Source organism: Lissotriton vulgaris, chromosome 5 (assembly GCF_964263255.1).
Source record: "Lissotriton vulgaris chromosome 5, aLisVul1.2, whole genome shotgun sequence".
Lineage (NCBI taxonomy): Eukaryota > Metazoa > Chordata > Amphibia > Caudata > Salamandridae > Lissotriton > Lissotriton vulgaris.
The window spans coordinates 906,681,068-906,700,812 of NC_141693.1; the positions used below are offsets into that span (position 1 = coordinate 906,681,068).

A 19,745-nucleotide genomic window follows, 5' to 3' on the forward strand; every position below is an offset into this window, starting at 1 on the left:
CCATGACATGGGCTCCTTTATACCATGTACCTCTTCGTGCTATAGTGCTGGAAAGCTATAATAATGGCAAGAGGACCCCTAAAAACGCGCTATGACATGTTTTTCTTATGGCTGGTGGAGGGGGGGTGTACAACATGGATAACAGGAGGGTGGGAGAGAGATGCAAAGAAGTCACACAATAAACTTTAGATTTCATAAGCACTCAAGACCTGTGCTAAACAAGATTACTTAACCTCTTGCACTTTCGAAATCCATCTGATGGCAAAGTATGCAGGAGCAGAGCTAAATTTCTCCAACATATCCTCTGTCCTGAGCAAGCAGACTTCAACAATCTATAGCAAATGGGACCTGCGAGAAAAGGAGAAGGCAAACTAAGGCATGTAACCAGCATTACATTGATGTGATGCAACAGCAAAGACGCTGCCCCTGCTGCAGTAAAAGGAGACTGCGAGCAGACAAAAACACAAGTTAGGAAAACCAGCAACACATAAATGGAAGGTTGGAGGCTGCCAGGAGAGAAGTGCTGCGCAAAACATGCACGTTCAAACCCACTGTGTTACTACACAGTTCCCTTCCGACCAGAGACGTGCAGAAATGCACACACGTCCATTCTCTGTGTAACTTCGAAAGGCCAGAGGAAAGAAGGAACCTACGTGCTTATAAAGTCACACCACTGCGCAAGAGACAATGGGAAGAACACATGGGCGAACACCATGGGAAGGGGAGTGGGTAACAAAAAGTGGTGAAAGAAGTACAGGAATGGTCCGCTTTCAAACCCATGGAGTGCTGAACACATGGAGAACTGAACATAAAAGAAATAATTTACATTACAGATCAGCGATGGATCCATAGATTAAAGTGCAACATTGCTATGGAGGGAGCAGCAGGTACGGGTTGTCGGAGGGGGCAAGAAATATGACCTGAAAACGTTGGCACTCTGTGCTGAGTCCCTGTTCCACAGCAAGCATTGACAGTGACATTTCGGCTGCACTGGCCAATTAAGATAGCTCCAAAGAAGAGTGACGCTGAAGGAGACAAATGATAAGCAATGGGCAGGCTGCAGGCACTATTTCTAAAAAATAGTGTCTTGCAAATGAGATGGATGCGTTAGTGCATGCTGTTGCAGGCTTGACCCCAAGAGTGCCCTGAAATTGCAAGGGCCTGCATTGCAGACTCTGAACTTCACCATATCTTAGAGCTTGTAGTACAGAACAACCGTTTAAACAATATATAAAGGTTAAAAATGTTATTCAATATTTTTAAATGAACAGGCTCTTTAAAGGGTCACCACACAGTGCACTCTCATTGGTTAAATGATGAAGCGATGTTTCCTGACATCATCACGTCCTCACCACAACTTGGTGGCCAACACACATAGGAACAGTGGAAACACATCAGCTGCTCCAAAAAGTAAACTTCCTACTGTTTCAATGAATTGATAAATTGGTGAGCGAAAGTCCAAAATTCTGGGGTTTAAAATGGCAAATAAGCTTGATTCGTTGTATACCTGCATATTCGCCTTTGGGGTACGAAAATGCTGGCAAAACCTTTTTCTTCTCTGGCTCCATGGGTGGAGACGCATAGTTGTCATCACTGGGGTCCACGTACGTTTCAGAATCTGACTGTCCATCTGGATCCTCATATTCACTGTCCTGAAAAAATAGGGAATATTTCACTGCTTACTTCAAATTCCTTTTAGTAATAACATTATCATTCATGATTATTACATGCATTATCATCAAACATTTTGTATTCAATAACTTTCATAATGTTCATCCCACATTACTGTTCTCGACCGACAGACCCTCCAATTATACACTAAATAAGTAGCAGTCACACTACTACTACTGCCACCCATTCTAAAACTACTACTACTACTACTAATTATAATAATACATTAAAGCTATATGACTCCAACAACTACAAATTATTCGTATTTTTATTTTTACTATTATTTGTAATGTTACCTGTAGTAGTAAATTATTACTATGGTTGTTACAATAGTTATTACTATGGTTAATATAATTATCATTATCAGTTCCATCACATGTTTTATTCTTTGTATTATATCGGCCCATGATTGTTCTAATAAAAAAACAAAAGACTCACAGGTTGTCAGGGTTGAAGAAATCTCTTATATACAAGTCACACGTTCCATATATCCTGCATTGTCATTAGCAGTATAACACCCATTCAAATGAGGTCATATGTGATCTCAGTAGTTAGTTGATTGTTGTAATGAGGCTAAAACAATATAGGGCGAGAACGACTCTGTATTGGCTAACACTTACTTATCTGGATCTCAAAAAGCCAGGTGATGCGGAACCAAATAGGTTCTTGAGTGGGGCTGGGATCCTTGACGATTGTGTAACTACAGGACCACCCCTCAATCTGCATCCCCAAGAGATAAGAATTGTCCTCGCAAATTAGTTTGGACATAAATTTATAAAAATCACCGGATCCAGCAGAAGTATATCCAAGAACCGGTACTCGAGCGGCAGCTATCTACACTACACAAGCAACACACTTTTTTAATACCAGGGAGGGCTTTCTCTCTTGTTTTGCCATGAAGAAAGCTTAGGACCCATTAGGGACCACCACAAAGGCTGAAACATGTTGACAATTGTATAAGGGTCATAGGACCAATAAATCTTCATAACGTTTTTTCTAGTTTTAATATCCCCAGAAACTCCAATAATAAAGGGATACCAGGAGTTTCCGGAGGATTTTTAATCTTTAACGCCCTGGCCTATTCTTCTAAATGCTCCCTGAGATATGGTTGAGCCCACCCTGACTTTTAGGAGTCAGGGTCAACCTGATGATGAAGCATTACACTACTAGAGTGTGTGAGGGTTATCTAACTAAAAGGTATTGCCTCCCAGCACGCCTTTTTTGAGAGAATAGTGCCCGCTATTATAGTGCAACCGGGTGGGATACTTTGAGTGTGTGCTAAAACTTACTTAACCCATACCTCTTCTACAATCACGACCCTGAATAACCAAAGGATATTTTCTTTGTGTTGCTGGCAGTGTCAAACGAACAAGAAAGCAATCAATTCACAAGGGAACTGAGTGCATCAATGAAGAAAATTCGCTCTATGAACTTTCCTGTCCAGCCCTTCATGGACTCAGCTGAGGTTTAACTTTTGATCTTTGTTAAAGTGGCTCTTAATTTTGTCACCTTCATTACTCATAATGTTGTTGTGGAAGACAATGAAGAATACAGATTGCAAACATCACAGACCACCTTAAGAAGTTTTATTAATCTTAATCATAAACCGGCGTTCTTAGAGGGTTAGAAATAAAAACAAAGAGTGTCTCTTGCTTTGAAAATGAAATATTCAGCATCTGTTTTCAGTAACAAACGTATACTCACAAAATCGTCTGACCACTGATCATCCTCGGCACTGGCGTTTTCTAAAAGCATTGCAATAGCATGTTAGAGCAAAGGCATTGAACACACGCATAACAAAATAATGTAACTGGTAAAACACAGTTTTAATGGAAGATTTTTCATATATTTGATGTATTTGGATGCCCAGAGTGCTTCCCACGCATTCTCTGCTTTCCTGCACTCTATAACATAGGTCTCAGAAATGTTATGTAAGAAATATATATCTGATCCGAGAATATTAGGTCTTTTCAAATAACTTCTGCAATGATTAATAACATAATGCCCATTCTATTCAGATGCAAATGCATTCTATTTACAATTTTGACACCAGCATTATGTAATTAATTAATCAAATTGACACGCCATGCAGATTCGAATATACTATATATTAGGTAAGCAAATATTCTCGAAGAAAAGGAGAATAGATCCAGTTCTGAGATTGGCACACAAATGCAAGACAAATGACAGCTTTTACATTACTGTTTATGTTGCCTGAACTCCTTTTTTGCACTCTTGTGTTAATTTATTCTTCACCACAGATTGTTTACTCTCCTATCGAATCAAGAACAGCAGTGGTTTCCATTCCTTTGGATGCCTCAATATTCTTTCACAATTATTTTCTGTGATTTTTGGGATTCCAATATTGTATTGAAATTCCACCTAGATGAACCTGGACTTTTCTGTATAAGGATGGCCCAAACAGCCTTTCTACATACTCAATAGTTTACAGTTTCTTTGACAAAGCACTACTGTGTGTCCTACCATTGATGGAACTTATTTCCGATATGTGACATCAGTGAGGCCTCTGGTTCTCTACAGCAAAGGAAGAGTCTACAAAAATCACCTGTGTATTTGGGATATATATGCCTTAATAAATGCACTTCAAATTATGCATATAGAAATAAGTCTGGAGAACGGCCACTCAGTGGTGTAGCAAGTTGTCGCATGAGCCTTAATGCAAGCAAGTAAAATTGGATCTCCTTCCCAAGGATGAATATTAAAAGGCAGGTAGCCAAACTGTGCAAAGTGCAGTAGGCCTTCAGAACTTGGGCCCCAGTGTCACTGAAGTTTCCAATCTTTCCTCTGGCATACACCTGAAACTGCTGGATTGTTCTATTTAAGAACCAAGATTGTAAATGAGACAACAATGTGACAAAACATTTTTTAATAACCAATTGGTACGAAAGGCATTCAATGTATCATCCTTAAAAAGGAGATGGAGAGATGCAAGGTAGAGAGAGTGTGGTTGGCGAGAGAGGGGCAACCTGAGACAGGTATAGAAAGACAGGTGAGGTAAAGGGATTCGTAAGGCACAGAAAAAGATAGTGAGGAAGACATGAGAGGTAAAAAGAGAGATGAGATGTTGAGAGAAAAGAGGTGAAGCAGAGAGAGAGATAAGCTTGTAAAGATGCAAGGTTGATAAAGAGGCAGAGAGCCAAAGGCTGAGATAGAGTTATGAGGGAGAGAAAGAGAGAGAGAGAGACAGAGAGAAGAGGTAGAGAGATAAAAGGAGGGAAAGGAACAGAGACAGAGTTGAGGTAGAGTTGTTGAATTGAAATAGGGACAAAGGAGCAATGACAGATGAGAGAGAGAGGGGAGGTGATGATTGCCAAAAACCTGTAAGGGTAAAGAAAGCGGTGGCGAGAAAGGAGTAGTGAGAAAGTTGATGGAGAGGGAACCGGAGTACAACTGGAGAAAAGTGGTGTAAGCATGAAGTAGCAAACTAACTGGAGGTAGATTAGGAGATTACTAGTAGTAGTGAATGGGATAAGGGTTGATTGTCTTGTAATGCCCAGCTGTTAAAACAGTGTTATTCTGACATGACTTCTGAGTGTCCTGATCACTTTCTTGGGGCCTCTAGAAAGGTGGCCACAGCCCACTTTTGCCTAGGTTTAAAATGTCTCTGATACAATCACTTTGCCTACAGATATTTTTTTTTTCCGGCAATGAGTAAGAAAAAAACACACATTCAGTAGATTACTATACAAAGGCAATGGATTGCGAAAGCTATGCCAAAAATAGTCCAGGGTTATCAATAGCATGGTAGACTCTAGTGGTCAATACTTAAGTGTGGGCAGAGCGTGGGGTTGGTACCACTAGAGGGGTCAGGCGTAGGCTGATTTTGACTGCCCACAAAGGGCACTTGGGAAGGACTTTCACTAAACGCATAGATGCAGTTGGCCAATTTTATTGTTTGCGAATCAATCACGCGATGCGCTTGTTATGGTTGACTTCTACACTAAATGGCCAGAAGTGAAGTTTGTGTCTGAACCCAGTGCTAAGGCTGTTACAGAATTCTAAACCCCTTCGATGCTCATGACGAGCTCAGCTCATCATGAGGAACAGTGGAGCTGTGCTCGTCATGACCAGACCCATTTACATTAGGGCCCAACACAGGAGAAGGATATCCTCCGCAGGGATGAGGTTAAAAGAGAGTTCCCTCAGAGAGGGTTTTCCAAACTTTCTGATATCGGATAATGGAGTCCAATTTCTGAATGAAGAGGTGGATTCTTTCCTAAAAGTGGGTGATATTAAGCATCTAAGAACATCACTCTATAATCCCCAAACAAATGGACAGGCAGAGCGAATGAATAAGGTTTTATCTCAGTGTGTTCAATAGGCCATTGCCAACAAGTGTGTAGTTTTGAATGCTGTCCATTCCATGCTATGGTTTTGTCAGATAAAACCACACTCAACTACTCACATTTCCCCTTTTGAGCTTTTAAGAGGAAGAAAGCCAGCCACCAAAGTCTGTCCCAATTGGATGAGCAGGTGGATCAAATTTGGTGTGTGTCTGAATGAACATGAGACTATGGTCAAGAGAAATGTTGCTGAAGCAAAGCTCAGAAAAAATAATTATTTTGATGAATGCAACCATGTTAGCAAAGTGTAAGTAAAGGTTGGTGATGTGGTTCATATCAAAAAGGAAGCCTATGTCCAAATAAGTGGCAAGAAGTTTAGTGATCCTGTGGTTGTCGATAAAGTGTGTGACAATTCAGTCAGAGTTAACGGTTCTGACTGGTGGAACCTAGGCATGGTCACCAAGTTTGGGAGTATTGTTAATCAAGGGTACAGTTTGTCTTCTGAAAAGAGGGGTGCCAAATCATGTGAAGGATCCTATTGCACAGGTGGCTCTGTTCCCAAAACAAGTGACAGACCTACTGGCTGTAGGAGCAGCAACCGAAGGCAGATTCCACTCAGGTTCAGGAAGTAATCTTTCCTGTAATTTTGTTCTTGTTTAACTTTTCACCCTGCTGGTCATTTTAGAGATGATAGTTATGTTCTCCACGGCCCCCTTAAAAGCTTGCCTCAATACCGCAGCCATACTCCTAACAGGTTCAAAGAAATTTGTCCACATCTCTCCACATCTGAAAGCTCTGAACAGGCTTCCTCTTGAAGCCAGAATTCAACTCAAACTGGCATGTATCACTCACAAGGCACTACACACTAAATCCCCTGCATTTCTCACCCAGAAACTCTTCGTGTCCGGAGGAACCAGAAACTCCTGGTCCTCCAGAGACCTTTTGCTCCAGCCTCCTCGCTTTAAAAAAAACAAAAAACTACAATTGTGCCTTTTCTGGGGCCCCACCAAGAAATTGTAACTCACTCCTGCCCGTCATCAGAAGAATTCCATCTCTGGCACTTTTTTTGAAAGGAAGCCAAATCCTTCCTCTCATAACTCTTGAAATGCACACACCGTTCAGCGAACGTATTTTTTTTGTTGCTACTACACCTTGCACTGTCCGTCTGCTAACCACCTTGCACCTCCCGGTGCTCCCATACTTGTAAATCTTGGACTTTCTCTCCATTTTGACTTGAAAATTGTTTGCACTTGTTTTTAATCCCAAATGTTCCACCCCTCTACCTACGTCTACGTCTTTTATACAATTTGTTATCTCTATAAAGCGCTCTGATACCCTAAAGGGTCATGTTTGCGCTCTATATAACACTAATAAATAAATACAAATGTGTATTATATATATTTTTTTTATTATTTTATTTGTTGTTCTTGTTTTTGTCTATGTAACGTGATTTAAAAAAAAAAAAAATCAAGATTGGTAAGATTTAGGGGCCCATTAGGATGGCGGGCGGACCGGCCGCCAGTGGTGCGGCGGTCCCGCCCCGGGGATTAGGATGCCACCGCCACCATGGTGGTGGCATCCTCCATTCCCAGCATTGTGGCGGGCGGTGCTCACAGCACCGCCCGCCACAATGCTGAGCTGGGGTGGTGTGGAGTGCAAAAAAACAATGGATTTGGGCCCAGATCTCTGTACTGGGGTAAATGTATGACATTGTTCTGCATTCTGTACATCACCTGTGGTTTTTGCATTTGTCACCTCGAGTGGGATGGGTATGCTCAGACGTGAGTCCCATGCACTCCACACCACTGGATTCAAGCAAGCCGGGCTGAAGACGGCTGGAATGCCAGAAACCGGTCCTCGGAAGCTTGTTTCCGGTCCAGGGAAGGCATGGCTTGGTAGTTCGGGCTGTACTGTTCCCATGAGGCACAGGGTCAGACTGATTTGCATATGGCCATGTCTGAACTGGGGTGGTGTGGAGTGCAAAAAAACGATGGATTTGGGCCCAGATCTCTGTACTGGGGTGAATGTATGACATTGTTCTGCATTCTGTCCATCACCTGTAGTTTTTGCATTTGTCACCCCGAGTGGGATGGGTATGCTCAGACGTGAGTCCCATGCACTCCACACCACTGGATTCAAGCAAGCCGGGCTGAAGACGGCTGGAATGCCAGAAACCGGTCCTCGGAAGCTTGTTTCCGGTCCAGGGAAGGCATGGCTTGGCAGTTCGGGCTGGGCTGTTCCCATGAGGCACAGGGTCAGACTGATTTGCATATGGCCATGTCTGAACTGGGGTGGTGTGGAGTGCAAAAAAACGATGGATTTGGGCCCAGATCTCTGTACTGGGGTGAATGTATGACATTGTTCTGCATACGGTCCATCACCTGTGGTTTTTGCATTTGATTTAGAGTGTGGCAGATGGGCTCTCCATCACAGATGTGAAATGTCCTGTCCACCTTATTATAAACGACATAGGATATAATGCACTTCTAATAAGGCAGATAGGATATCCATCTTGTTTGTAACATAGTAATCCATCTGTCACACTGTACATCATGCCCTAAACTTGATCTTTGTGAAAGAAATCATTTATCTGGTGTTTTGTGAGGCTTAAAGTTACAATACATTTTCTAACCATCAGGCTATAAGAAGAATATTTCAACCCTGCAGCCAAATCTTTAAAATCAGAGATAATAATGTCCTCTGTATAAATTATTGGGCCTAAACAGGCACTTTCAATAAAATGTTCTGAGTACTAAAGGCCATAGTCTTTCTGAAAAAAAAAATTGTATTTTGTGTTATTTATTCCAAATATTTGAATCGGTAAGTTTACCTGTTTTTGCTCGATCCAGCATCGCTTTTCAAAAATTGTACTGAATCCTTGGGAATGGACGTTCGAAAGGAAGCTATTATTTGAGGACGAATATTGTTTACATATTAAAAAATGGGTCGTCCAATTTTGAATATTAATAGGGGGACGGCTACAGATCAAGTAGTATGGGATACCCTGATAGCTGGACTATGGGGTGAGACTAAAAGTTTCTACTCTTATAGGTGGAAGTCAGAGCAAGAACGCATGCGCATTGGCATGAAAGAGCTTAGGGAGGTTGAAATTGATCTTATTCTAAATATCAAGAACGGTCGAGGCATAGAGCTTAGCCAACAAAAAGTTGCAATTTTGAAAGCCCGGTTGTTGGAGTCTCTTGGTCAGGACCTAGCATTAAAGTATCTGCAGTATCGTACAGAGCTATATGAGTTCACGGAGAACTCTGGCAGGGTCCTTGCTAAGAGACTTCGTCAGCGAAGTATACAGAGCCAGGTTGTAAACATACAAGATGAACAAGGAACAATATATGATACTCAGGAGAAGGTCAATGAGGTGTTTTTGGATTTCTATTCATCTCTTTATAGGGAAGATATTTCTAGGGCAAACATAGATAGGGCTGTGGAAGACTTTTTAGCAGGCATTGAGCCTGCTACTATCTCTCATGAACAGGCTGAGTTACTGGCCGCACCCATTCAATGGGAGGAGGTCGAGCTTGCTGTAAAATTCTTGGCTAATGGTAAGGCTAGTGGCCCAGACGCAGTCCCATTAGAATTCTATAAGGCTTTTCTAGCTGAAATTGGACAGTTCTTTCTTGCGGTATTAAGAGCCGCCCAGCAGGGTATAGTACCTGAGTCATGGCAAAATGCAACTATAGTTTTGTTAAAAAAAAAGGTAAACCCGAGCTATTCCCATCGTCATTTAGGCCGATCTCGCTAATTAATAGTGATTCGAAAATATTTTCAAAAATAATGGCAAATCGACTCGCGCAAGTGATCACCCCGATGGTTTCTATATATCAGCATGGCTTTATTCCAGGACGGGATACAGGGGATCATGTTAGGTGCTCCATTGCCTTATTAGATTGGGCCCATACTACGAATTCTCCCCTCGGGTTGATCCGAGAAGGCGTTCGACAGGGTCTCTTGGGGGTTTCTGTGGGCCATACTTAAATGGAAGGGATTTCCGGCTGAATTCGTACAGGCAATCTGTGCAATGTATATCTCTCCAAGAGCACAGCTATGCATCTCTGAACAGCAGACTGGCTTCTTTGCTATTACTAGGGGCACGCGGCACGGGTGTCCCTGTTCACCCCTGCTGTTTGCCTTGTATATTGACCCTTTTCTTTCTAAAATTGAGGCTAATCAGAACATACTACCGGTAAGAGCTGGCAATACTTCATATAATCTGTTAGCCTATGCAGATGATATAGTCATTATAACATCTGACGTCTCATCTGCATTTAGGGAACTTAAGGTACTCGCTGGGCATTTTGGGGCAGTATCGGGCTATAAGCTTAATGTTTCAAAGACTCAGGTGGTGCAGACGCCTGGTATGTTAACTTCTGATGCCCCAATTGTCTCTGAAGCCACGTACTTAGGAGTGCGTATAACCCCCGCAGTGGATACTATTCCGGTTTTATACATCCTATCAGTGATAGATGCAGCGAACACTAATTTAGAGCGGTTTGATAGTTTACATTTATCTTTATATGGACGCTGCAATATTATCAAAATGTTAATTCTCCCCAAGTTTCTATATTTATTTAGGACTATCCCTCTTTTATTTTCTCAAAAGAGTCTGACTAAGGCAGACAGGGTGTGTTATAGGTTTTTATGGGGATACAGGCGCTCACGTCGCGCAGCTAAATGGATGTGTCTTCCTCGAGATTGTGGGGGCTGGTCGGTTCCCAGTCTTGTCATGTATTACTGGGCAGCAATGTTACAAGTAATGGGAGTGCTGATCTGTGGTGATAAAGCGAATGTACCATTATGTAATCGTCCTACTATTTTTGAGATAGGGCTGGGATCTGCTGCAAAGGGCATTTTACTCGAGGTCTTGGAGTCCAGCTATTATAAGCGAACTCGTTTCAAAGTTCTGATTGCTGCATCTACTATATGGCGGATAATTAAGAGGAAAATGTCCATTCCAAATTTAAATTTGTATACATCTTTTAAAGCCACCCGAGTGTTTCCTAGCATTTTCCAAGACCATATAATGTATAGTTGGCAAAGGCAGGGTGTTCATGGGGTGGCCGACATAGTGGTGGACGGACAAGTCCTACCTTATATCGAAATCAAGAATAAATTTAAGCTATCTTCACGCGATTTTTTCAAATATTTACAGATTCAAAGCTTCATTTATAAATATCAGAAGAAAACACCAGGCATCCTGGATAAAGTATCAATTATCGAACTGATTAAGAAAAAAAGTAAAATAGGGACGCTATATCAATATATATTATCCACCCTGCCGGACGATCTGACCACCCAAAGTGTTAAGTGGGAATTGAAACTTGGAAGGACAGGCATTGATTTAACCCTGGTGCTAGAACTTGCCAGTCAGGTTATGATATCAGGTTCACTCAAGGCTCAAAGCTATATGGCAATGTTAGATTTATATTACACGCCTGCTAAGACTGCAAAGTGGGGGGTTACAAAGGGCAATGCTTGTGCTCGTTGTGGACGGTTGGCTGCTGATATAATACACATGTTTCATTCCTGCCCATCCCTTGCCGGGTTCTTAGAAGACATTGAGTGTTTTATTAATTCTATACTTTAGATTAGTGTGGTACTGACCCCGGCATTAGTGATATTTGGGGTTGATGTCGGTAATACTTTAACAGGCAGGAATTCTTTATGTCAGTCAGCCCTTATATTTATAGCCATCCCGCAGGTTCGCCTTTGCATAACATCTCAGTGGCTTTCCTCGGAAGCTCCAACCTTTATGCAGTGGCGAGCAAGTTTGTTAGCTATCCATAGGCTTGAATTTTCCGCTTTCTCTTGTAAAGGGGGGAGGAGGCGACAATTGGCAACTAGGATTTGGGCACCGGTGATGGAATGGGTTGGTTAATGGAAATACAGCTATTTGCTTATGTATTATTGTTTTGTCTGTAATCTCTTGTTTTCTCGCTTATTTTTTCTTTCATGTTCGAATCCCAAATACTTTCAATTCCTAGGAATGTTCTGCAGTACCGAAGGACTATATATCAAAATAATTTTTGTTTATTAATTCTTATTAATGACCAATCCTGCTGTGTAAAATGAATCTGAACTGTCAATGTTTGGTCTCATCAATAAAAATAATTTAAAAAAAAGAATCCTTGGTTGTCCCAAAAGACAATGGGAAGCGTATTAGAGCAGCCGTAGCAACTTTTGAGAAGATTTGATGTTCTATGCTACATTACTCACTAAGGAGCCTGATGAGCTATGCATCACAAGGGCATTTTCTATTGTTTAGAAATTGGTTTCTGAACATAAAATTCCTTCTTTGTTTTGTCAACTAGCAGGTTAGTAATGATTCTGCAACACTATTCAAGTATACCTCACCAGGGTGTTTCATTAAAACACTATCATATGATCTTGCATCATCAGGAATGTAAAAAAGAAATACAAAATTCTTCTGCAATTCATTTGCATTAGGAAAAACAGCTCAGAAGGTGTTCAGATCAGATTGTCACTTATAAATCTTATACCACTGCTTTTTAATGGCATTTTTATTAAACACAACCCACTTCCAGGAAGACAGGCCTTGCAGTCCCATTTTAGGGATTTGTAAAAGTTTGCCAACTCCTAAAATATGATTGTTGCATAGCAAAACCAAAGCATAGCATTTGCAACTGTAAAATAAGCCAATACATTTGCCCCAAAATATCTTAACACTTGATTGTTTCAATCTCAGCCTTCCATAGTTATCCAAAGTGTTCTAAAACTGAACAATCCAACAATTACAGGTGTGTCCCAGCTCACAGGATAGAATGACATGGTCGAAGGAGTGTGGCTTTGATTGGTGCAGCAGGTACAGTGTCACTAGGGCACCACTGCACTCCAGTGGAGGGAATGTATTAAGGCTTGTATATCAGAAATATGAAGGGGAAATTGTGTATCTCTTTCCTTGCTATAAGGAGCTAGAATCCTCAGTGGTATCACTTACATTTGTGACTAGTTTCTGACTAGGTGTTAGACCCACTGCAGTTATCCCATAAGAAAGCACATCTCCATGAATTATATTCAGAGCCATTGAAACGTCTGTATTCTAAAGATACAAAGACCTTACCTGATGAATAATCCCTCCGAGGCACATTCGGCGGTGCTTTATTGGTTATTCTGTAAATAGCAAGTTAAAGAGTTATCATTCGAGCAGAGACAGACCCCTTACCCCACAACCTGAGTACACATTAAGAAGCGCAAATGGAGTTATCTTTAACTGTTCAAAGAGATGTAGCTTCGAGCAAAAATAATAAAAAAGCAATGAATGATAAGCTTTTTAGGCTTTTAACAAGCATCAGCGGCATCCCAGAGGTGTGGCTGACAGCTTGTTCTATAGTTGCATTCAAACCATTACAAGTCATTGTCACAACATGTGACATTCCAACACTCAGTGTGGAACAGCTTACTTTTCTTAACTCTCAATCTTTCATCCATGAGGGCTTGTGTTTCACCACAGGCTGCTTTAGTATTCCCTGTCCTTGTACAGAAGTATTTTTCATTCCTGCAAGAGTCATGCAATGCAGTTTTTGAATCTAGTTTAGCAGAACAGCCCCTTGCAGAAGACTGTACCAGATGTTAAAGTGCATCCTGCTGTTCCAGTGCCAAGCCGCAGACAAGGACATATAATGGGGGCTAAGGGCCTTTTAGAGTTAGCATAGCCTGAGACAGAAGGACTACAATGCTATTAGAACATTCCACCAACTACGGATAAAAATGTTCTAAATGAAACAGAGAGAAACAGAAAGACAAGCATTGAAATAATACAGTATGAGGTCCACAGGCATGGACGTCATTTAGGGGTCGCCATAGCATGCCCCTTGCTACTCCTGGCATGCCGTTGCAATCTCTGGCCTCAGAAGTAGCAAAATCAGTGTGAGGAATACAGGGGTGTCTCGCATTATCAGAGTTAGGCTCTAACCCTGTTTTCTGCTCATTTCTATTACATTAATAGTGGTAGTAGTAGTATGTTTATTGTTCAGTTAATAAAAACTCACAATTTTAAAACGTACAAATATTAAAAGTCAGTACTACTTTTAAAACAGAAGAGAGCTGGGCTCCGATCTTTAAAAGCATAAAAGTCTCAGCTTAGGGTGCTTATGATTCGTTTGGATTTGCGTGGCCATAATGCTTCCAGATTTCCAGGGGAAGATAGGCAAATGTTCTTACTTTGTTGTTGTTTGGCCAATGCTTTGAGTAAACCCTCTGGTTTTTTCATTTAGTCTTGTGGCCACTATGTCGAAGTATTTTGTTGTTCTACAGTTCAGCTGAGTTTCTTCAGGGTTAAAACAAAGCATCGTGGCCTGCCTACAACTCCTTATGCCCTTCTGGTTCCATAGGGCCCGAAGCAGAGAGCGCCTTATGTCCCGGAGGTTAATGCAGATGCAGATTATGTGTATAAGGTCCTCTTTCCCAGAAAGACAGAGGCGGCAGGGATTTGCAGGATTTTCCCTTGTCCATGGTGCAATGTGCGGAGCTATAGGAATTTTGCCCAGGTGCATGTTAAGGAACTTGTTTTTTGTCTTCTGTGTAAGGCCCGTTGTTAAATACTCTTGTGGTTTTAGTGTGCTGTAACCTTTCAGCACGACCCATCCGTGTGCTCTCTTGGCTAAGGTGGCTTTGTCCTCGATTAATGAGACCATCTTAGTGACTTTCAACACCACTTTACATTAATAGTGAATAATAGTTATTATTCACTATTAGTGTAATAAAAATGGAGCAGCAAGATCTGAACCTTCACTGACATCTTAAGTAGGAAAAATAAAATTGCTTTAAATGTATGTCGTGTGCATGCATGTAGGTGAGATTGAGTTTTTGTAGGAGCGGGTATATGGGTGAGCATGTGAGATTGTGGTTGTGTGTGTCAAAATGAGTGAGTAAATATAAGTCAGTCAGAGTAAGAGTGTATGAGAGAGAGAGTGTGTGAATGAGCGATTCAGGGTGAGAGTGAGCGCATTGGACTAGGTGAAAATAAATAAGTGCAAGTGAGTGCTAATGAAAGAATGAGTGTAAGTGAATGTAAGTGAGTGTGTGTTTTTCTGCTTTCAAATCCGATATTGGACCAGGCATGCCCCTTAGCGTATAGAAGCACCCTTGGCAAAATGTTGGCACTGGCATACTGGAGACAATACTTTCATATGGGATACCATCAGCAAAATGCTACTGCTGGCACACTGCAAGTACATTTGGGCATGGGACACCGATGAAAAACTGTCAGTGCTGGCCCATTGGAGGAAATTCTTGGCATTGGTTGCACCTGTGGCAAGTTGCTGGTGATGGCACATTGGAGGACATTCTTGGCATATGGGAAGAAAACTGTGACAATGACATGGGCCATCCATGACAAAATGCGGTCCACAACATATTAAACATAACCTTTCACATAAGGGATATCCATAGTGCAAGAGAAGTAGTATTAGGAAACTTCTGGCACTGGCATATTGTATGCAATGTTTGGCACAAGGGTCCACCATAGCAAAACGCTGGTCCTAGCAATGGAGGTAATTTTGACATAAGGGGAACCCATAGGACATTTTAAATCACTTCCTGTGACATCATTAAGGTCAACGTGTACATGATGACACTTCCACTACCCCTGGGTTTTTGATGAATTGGAGTGGCATTGGTTGAGGAAGTGGCCCACTCAGGGTTTGCACTGAGAAACTGAATCTCATCTAATTTCAACACAGAGTGTCTTAGCAGAGAATGCTACTCTTGGCATATATAGAGGCGCACAGCCACAGCCTTCGCAGGGGTCCTGAAGACACATGGTGTACCTCAACGCTCTTCTGCACCTAGGCATGAGGGCCAAAAGAAGCCAATGCCAGTGTGTTGACTAGCCACTACATGAATGTAAAGGTACAAGATCCATGTGTCAAAAGTCAAAATAATTCTGAAGAAATTGCTAAACAAAATACATATTAATTCTGAAAATCTAGACCCTCTTTTTCCAGTGCCAAATAACACAGCTTTGTGAAGAAGGGGCCCTGCTATCTATACTCCTCCCAGTTCTCATATATGTTCATGTATTTGCACTGCTATCACATCAGCAGCTCTTGGATATTCATATGCTATGCTCAGTGGTTTTAATGTGATAAAAATGGTGGAGATCTTAAAAGGACATGGCCAAATAGTGCTAAATAAAACTCTTTTAAAAACGGTGTAGTCTATTCAAATAAGAGTGTGTCCTAAAACATGTGAAATAGAATCATGTAGGCAGTGTGACATCTGACTATTATTTTTGCATCTCTCTCTGAGTTTTTGAATACATTCAGATATACCACACAACAATCAGCCCATCAACTTCATACTAGTAATACATATTGATTTGCCAATGCTTGATAGCTCCAAACCTTATTTAATATCAGATAAAAGAGTAACAGTAATGAATAATTAGAATTAAACCTCTTTCCAGTCTGAAAATGTGAGCCTATGAATTAAACATTACAAACGTCTGTGGGAGGAGGAGTAGTCTTCTGATTGTCCCTGCCGCTCCTGTTCTCTCCTTCACATCACTTTCCTCTGAAACCTCTTATGCCACATTAGTCACTTTCACTCTTTTTCTTCACTTATCTCTCCTTCTGAAATCACTCCATCTGAGTTTCTCATCCTTCACCTTTCCTTTCTTTTCATCTCATCCATTCCCTCTGTCCTTCAGCATGTGCTTCCTTATTTCACATTCCTTCTCATCCCTCTCTCACACAGACACATGCTCTCTATCTCTCCTTGCCTCTAAACACAGAATGCCTTACTACAAGATGTACCTTACACTTTTGAGTAAGCTTACTACTTTCCAGTATTCACAAATTCTTAGTGTAAATTACTACTAAAAAATGGTAGTAGGTTCAAGACTACACACCATCCCAAAGAAAATAATGGAGAAAATATGGGGTTTTATTTTAAGTCCCTACCTCCATTATTTTCTTTGGTAGGGTTCTGCAGCAACATTGGTTGGCCATGTGTAGTGCTGGACTCAATACATTTTTAATTTTAATTTTAAAGAGTAACGTAGTCTCGGAGTTTGTGACTATCAAAAATAGTAAACTTACTCAAAAGTGTAAACTTACCCAAACGTGTATATTACCTTTGAAAATTCGGCCCTGTATTTTCTTTTTCTGTCAACAGTTGTGAATGCCACCTTCATACATTTTCTGTAAATGGAATTTGCACATATGCGACCAATGCTTTTTGCACTCTGCAGAAAGGCCAAGGATTGAATAAGCATGTAGTCTGAACACCTTTATGACCCACTTAGAGGCACTGTGAGGAAATTAGACTACCAAAAGTTTTGGCGACAGAGATCTCAAACGTATGCAGCCTGAACACTTATCCACAACTTGAACTCACCCAGTTGCCTAGAGATAAGTCATGTTCCACTATGCACCATGAAAGAATCATACCTTGCATGAAAAATAACACTACAGAAACAACATCTGGAAAAATCAAATACTCGTAGGGAATTCTAGATGAAGCAAACCATTAACAGGGACTGCATCACTGATATGTATTACCTAAAGATGTTTTTACGATCACTGTTTGTGCCTGTAAAGTTATCGGACATAAATATAGGGCTCAATAGGCTAGAGTAGAGGATTGGCAGCCCCCCTCCATTTAAGACCTTGACTACTATTCCTCACGTATCTTCAGTTTTCTACTATCTACTATTCAGTGTCTGCTCAACCAACATCTAAAGCAGGCACCTGCAGGAAAGAGCCCGGAAGAGTCAGCCCAAACAGCAGTATGAGTCCATAAGCCAAAGAAAATCATGCATACATTCTAGATTGTTATACACGAGCACAGTATGTATCCTATTTTGTCCACAGCTGATATTATGTACATAAATGTTTTAGTTAGGTGTGGGAGAGTTCCCTTCTTGAAGAATCTAGAGCTGCCCTACTGATGATGGAGTGTGTTGTATTAGGGTGGACTAGTCTCTACTGCTTAAGGAGAGCCCGATTGACAGCAATGTTTTCCCATCAGCGCACATGATGAAAAAGGGGTATTTTGGGCTTGACCAGATTTCCAAGCACAACAGCTACATTCAAAATGTGCGGCAGAGCTACAATTGACAATGTTATTTTTATCTGCAATTCCTTTTCATGCAAATATTGTGGGGCCATGGGTGTGGAATGTACACATGTTGCCACACACCACATACACAAATGGATGCATTGCGATGTCAACCTAGCCCACACCTGATTCCCGTAGAATAGCTTTGCGTATCTTAGAATTGCTAGTGTACATGGCTTACATAAGCACTTGATTACTCCTAAGCTAAAGGTTGAAATATAATGCAATGCCTAAACAAGCATTGGCCCTTTGAGATATATAGATGTCAGTGCCGCTGCTAGGGGCGAAGTCAGCATGTTGTTATCACTGAGCACTTGTGGTATGGCCCTCCTCCAGCGCAAAGGTTTTCACTGAATAGCAAGATCTGCAAGCTCAGAACATTTGGCTGCAACACGCAACTGTGTGTGGGTATGTTTGTGATTTTGACCCGCATATTTACAAGCCCCTATCGCCATGGGAACGTCACTTTTTACAACGTTCCTGTGGCGATAGGTGTTTCAAGTTATTTACAAAGCTGTGCTAAGCCACTTAATGCGGCTTAACGCTGCCTTGTAAATAAGGCCCCCTTTCAAGCTATGCTTACAGTGAAAGGGGAGGGCAATGGGTGTTGCTGTGGGGACCACCGCAACACCCATTGATTTTGACGTAAATATGGGGCAGCGCCACAATTAAGACCAGGGAAAACCTGGTCTACCCTGGTGCAACTAGGCGAAATGTTTAATTTCTCCTCGTTTCTGCTTTTTTCATGTGTGCTGCGTTGTACAGCACACATGGAAACAGCAAAACACCAATAATTGTTTATTTACAGGAAGTTCCCCCTTCCTGCACATAAACAATAATTTAAAAAAATGCAGTTTTGCAACTTCTATGTGTGTTGCATTATGCAGCACACATAGAAGTTACAAAAACTGCATTTTAAGATTGTTTATGTGCGGGAAGGTACGCCTTCCTGCACATAAACAATCTTCCCCTCAACTTAGACACCCTTGCACTATGGTGCCAGCGCAGGGGGACATGCAAGGCTGCACCACATTCTTGTAAATATGGTGCAGCTGTGCATTTCTGAAGTGGCGGAGTGCGGAGTTAAGCCAGGAAGGCTAACGCCTCACTCCCCACCTCCCTTGTAAATATGCCCCACAGTGTATAAAGTATCCTCCACAGGGTAGTCTATTCAACATGCCCTAACACATTACATTCTCCTGTCTGGCAGCTCAAAGCATCATTTTTTTCCCTTCCAGAATATTTAAGGCCCCGATTTCTAGCTGGGAGAGGTGACATATCCTTGGGAGAAACCACCATACCTAATATCACATTTTAACAGGCTTATTCAACCAAAGGTGCATGGAAATGGGCCCAGGATTGGGAATTGCACGTGGAATTGGATCTGGCAGTTCCGGGTCTGGCTTGTACATCCTCATTCTGGGCTCATGAATCTGTGATGGCAGGTACATGGGGTGGAGACACTCTCGGAAACGGTAGCTCTGCCTAGGTATCTCCTCCTCCAGTTACAAACCATTTTGGAATCAGGGTCTTAATCTTCACCTCTAAAAACATAGATGTATGTCAGATGTAAGTTACGCAATAGAAACAAGGTGACTTGTAATGTTTCTATGGCAGAGGTGTCATTTAAACGCTGTTTAGAAAGGCTTTTCTCGACTTTGGAAAAAAAAAACC

General features: G+C 41.5%; 1 protein-coding gene across 17 annotated transcripts in view; it reads right to left on the bottom strand.

Annotated features, from left to right (window-relative positions):
• Window positions 1-19,745, bottom strand: part of BLNK (B cell linker) — an 833,130-nt gene that overhangs the window by 241,118 nt on the left and 572,267 nt on the right. For all 17 annotated transcript variants that reach the window (XM_086922513.1, XM_086922514.1, XM_086922516.1 and 14 more), the window contains 3 exons: window positions 13,072-13,121; window positions 3,376-3,416; window positions 1,508-1,652 (listed from right to left, as the gene is read on the bottom strand). In XM_086922513.1, coding sequence (XP_086778639.1) covers window positions 1,508-1,652; window positions 3,376-3,416; window positions 13,072-13,121 — 236 coding nt within the window. The remainder of the gene's footprint in view (window positions 1-1,507; window positions 1,653-3,375; window positions 3,417-13,071; window positions 13,122-19,745) is intronic.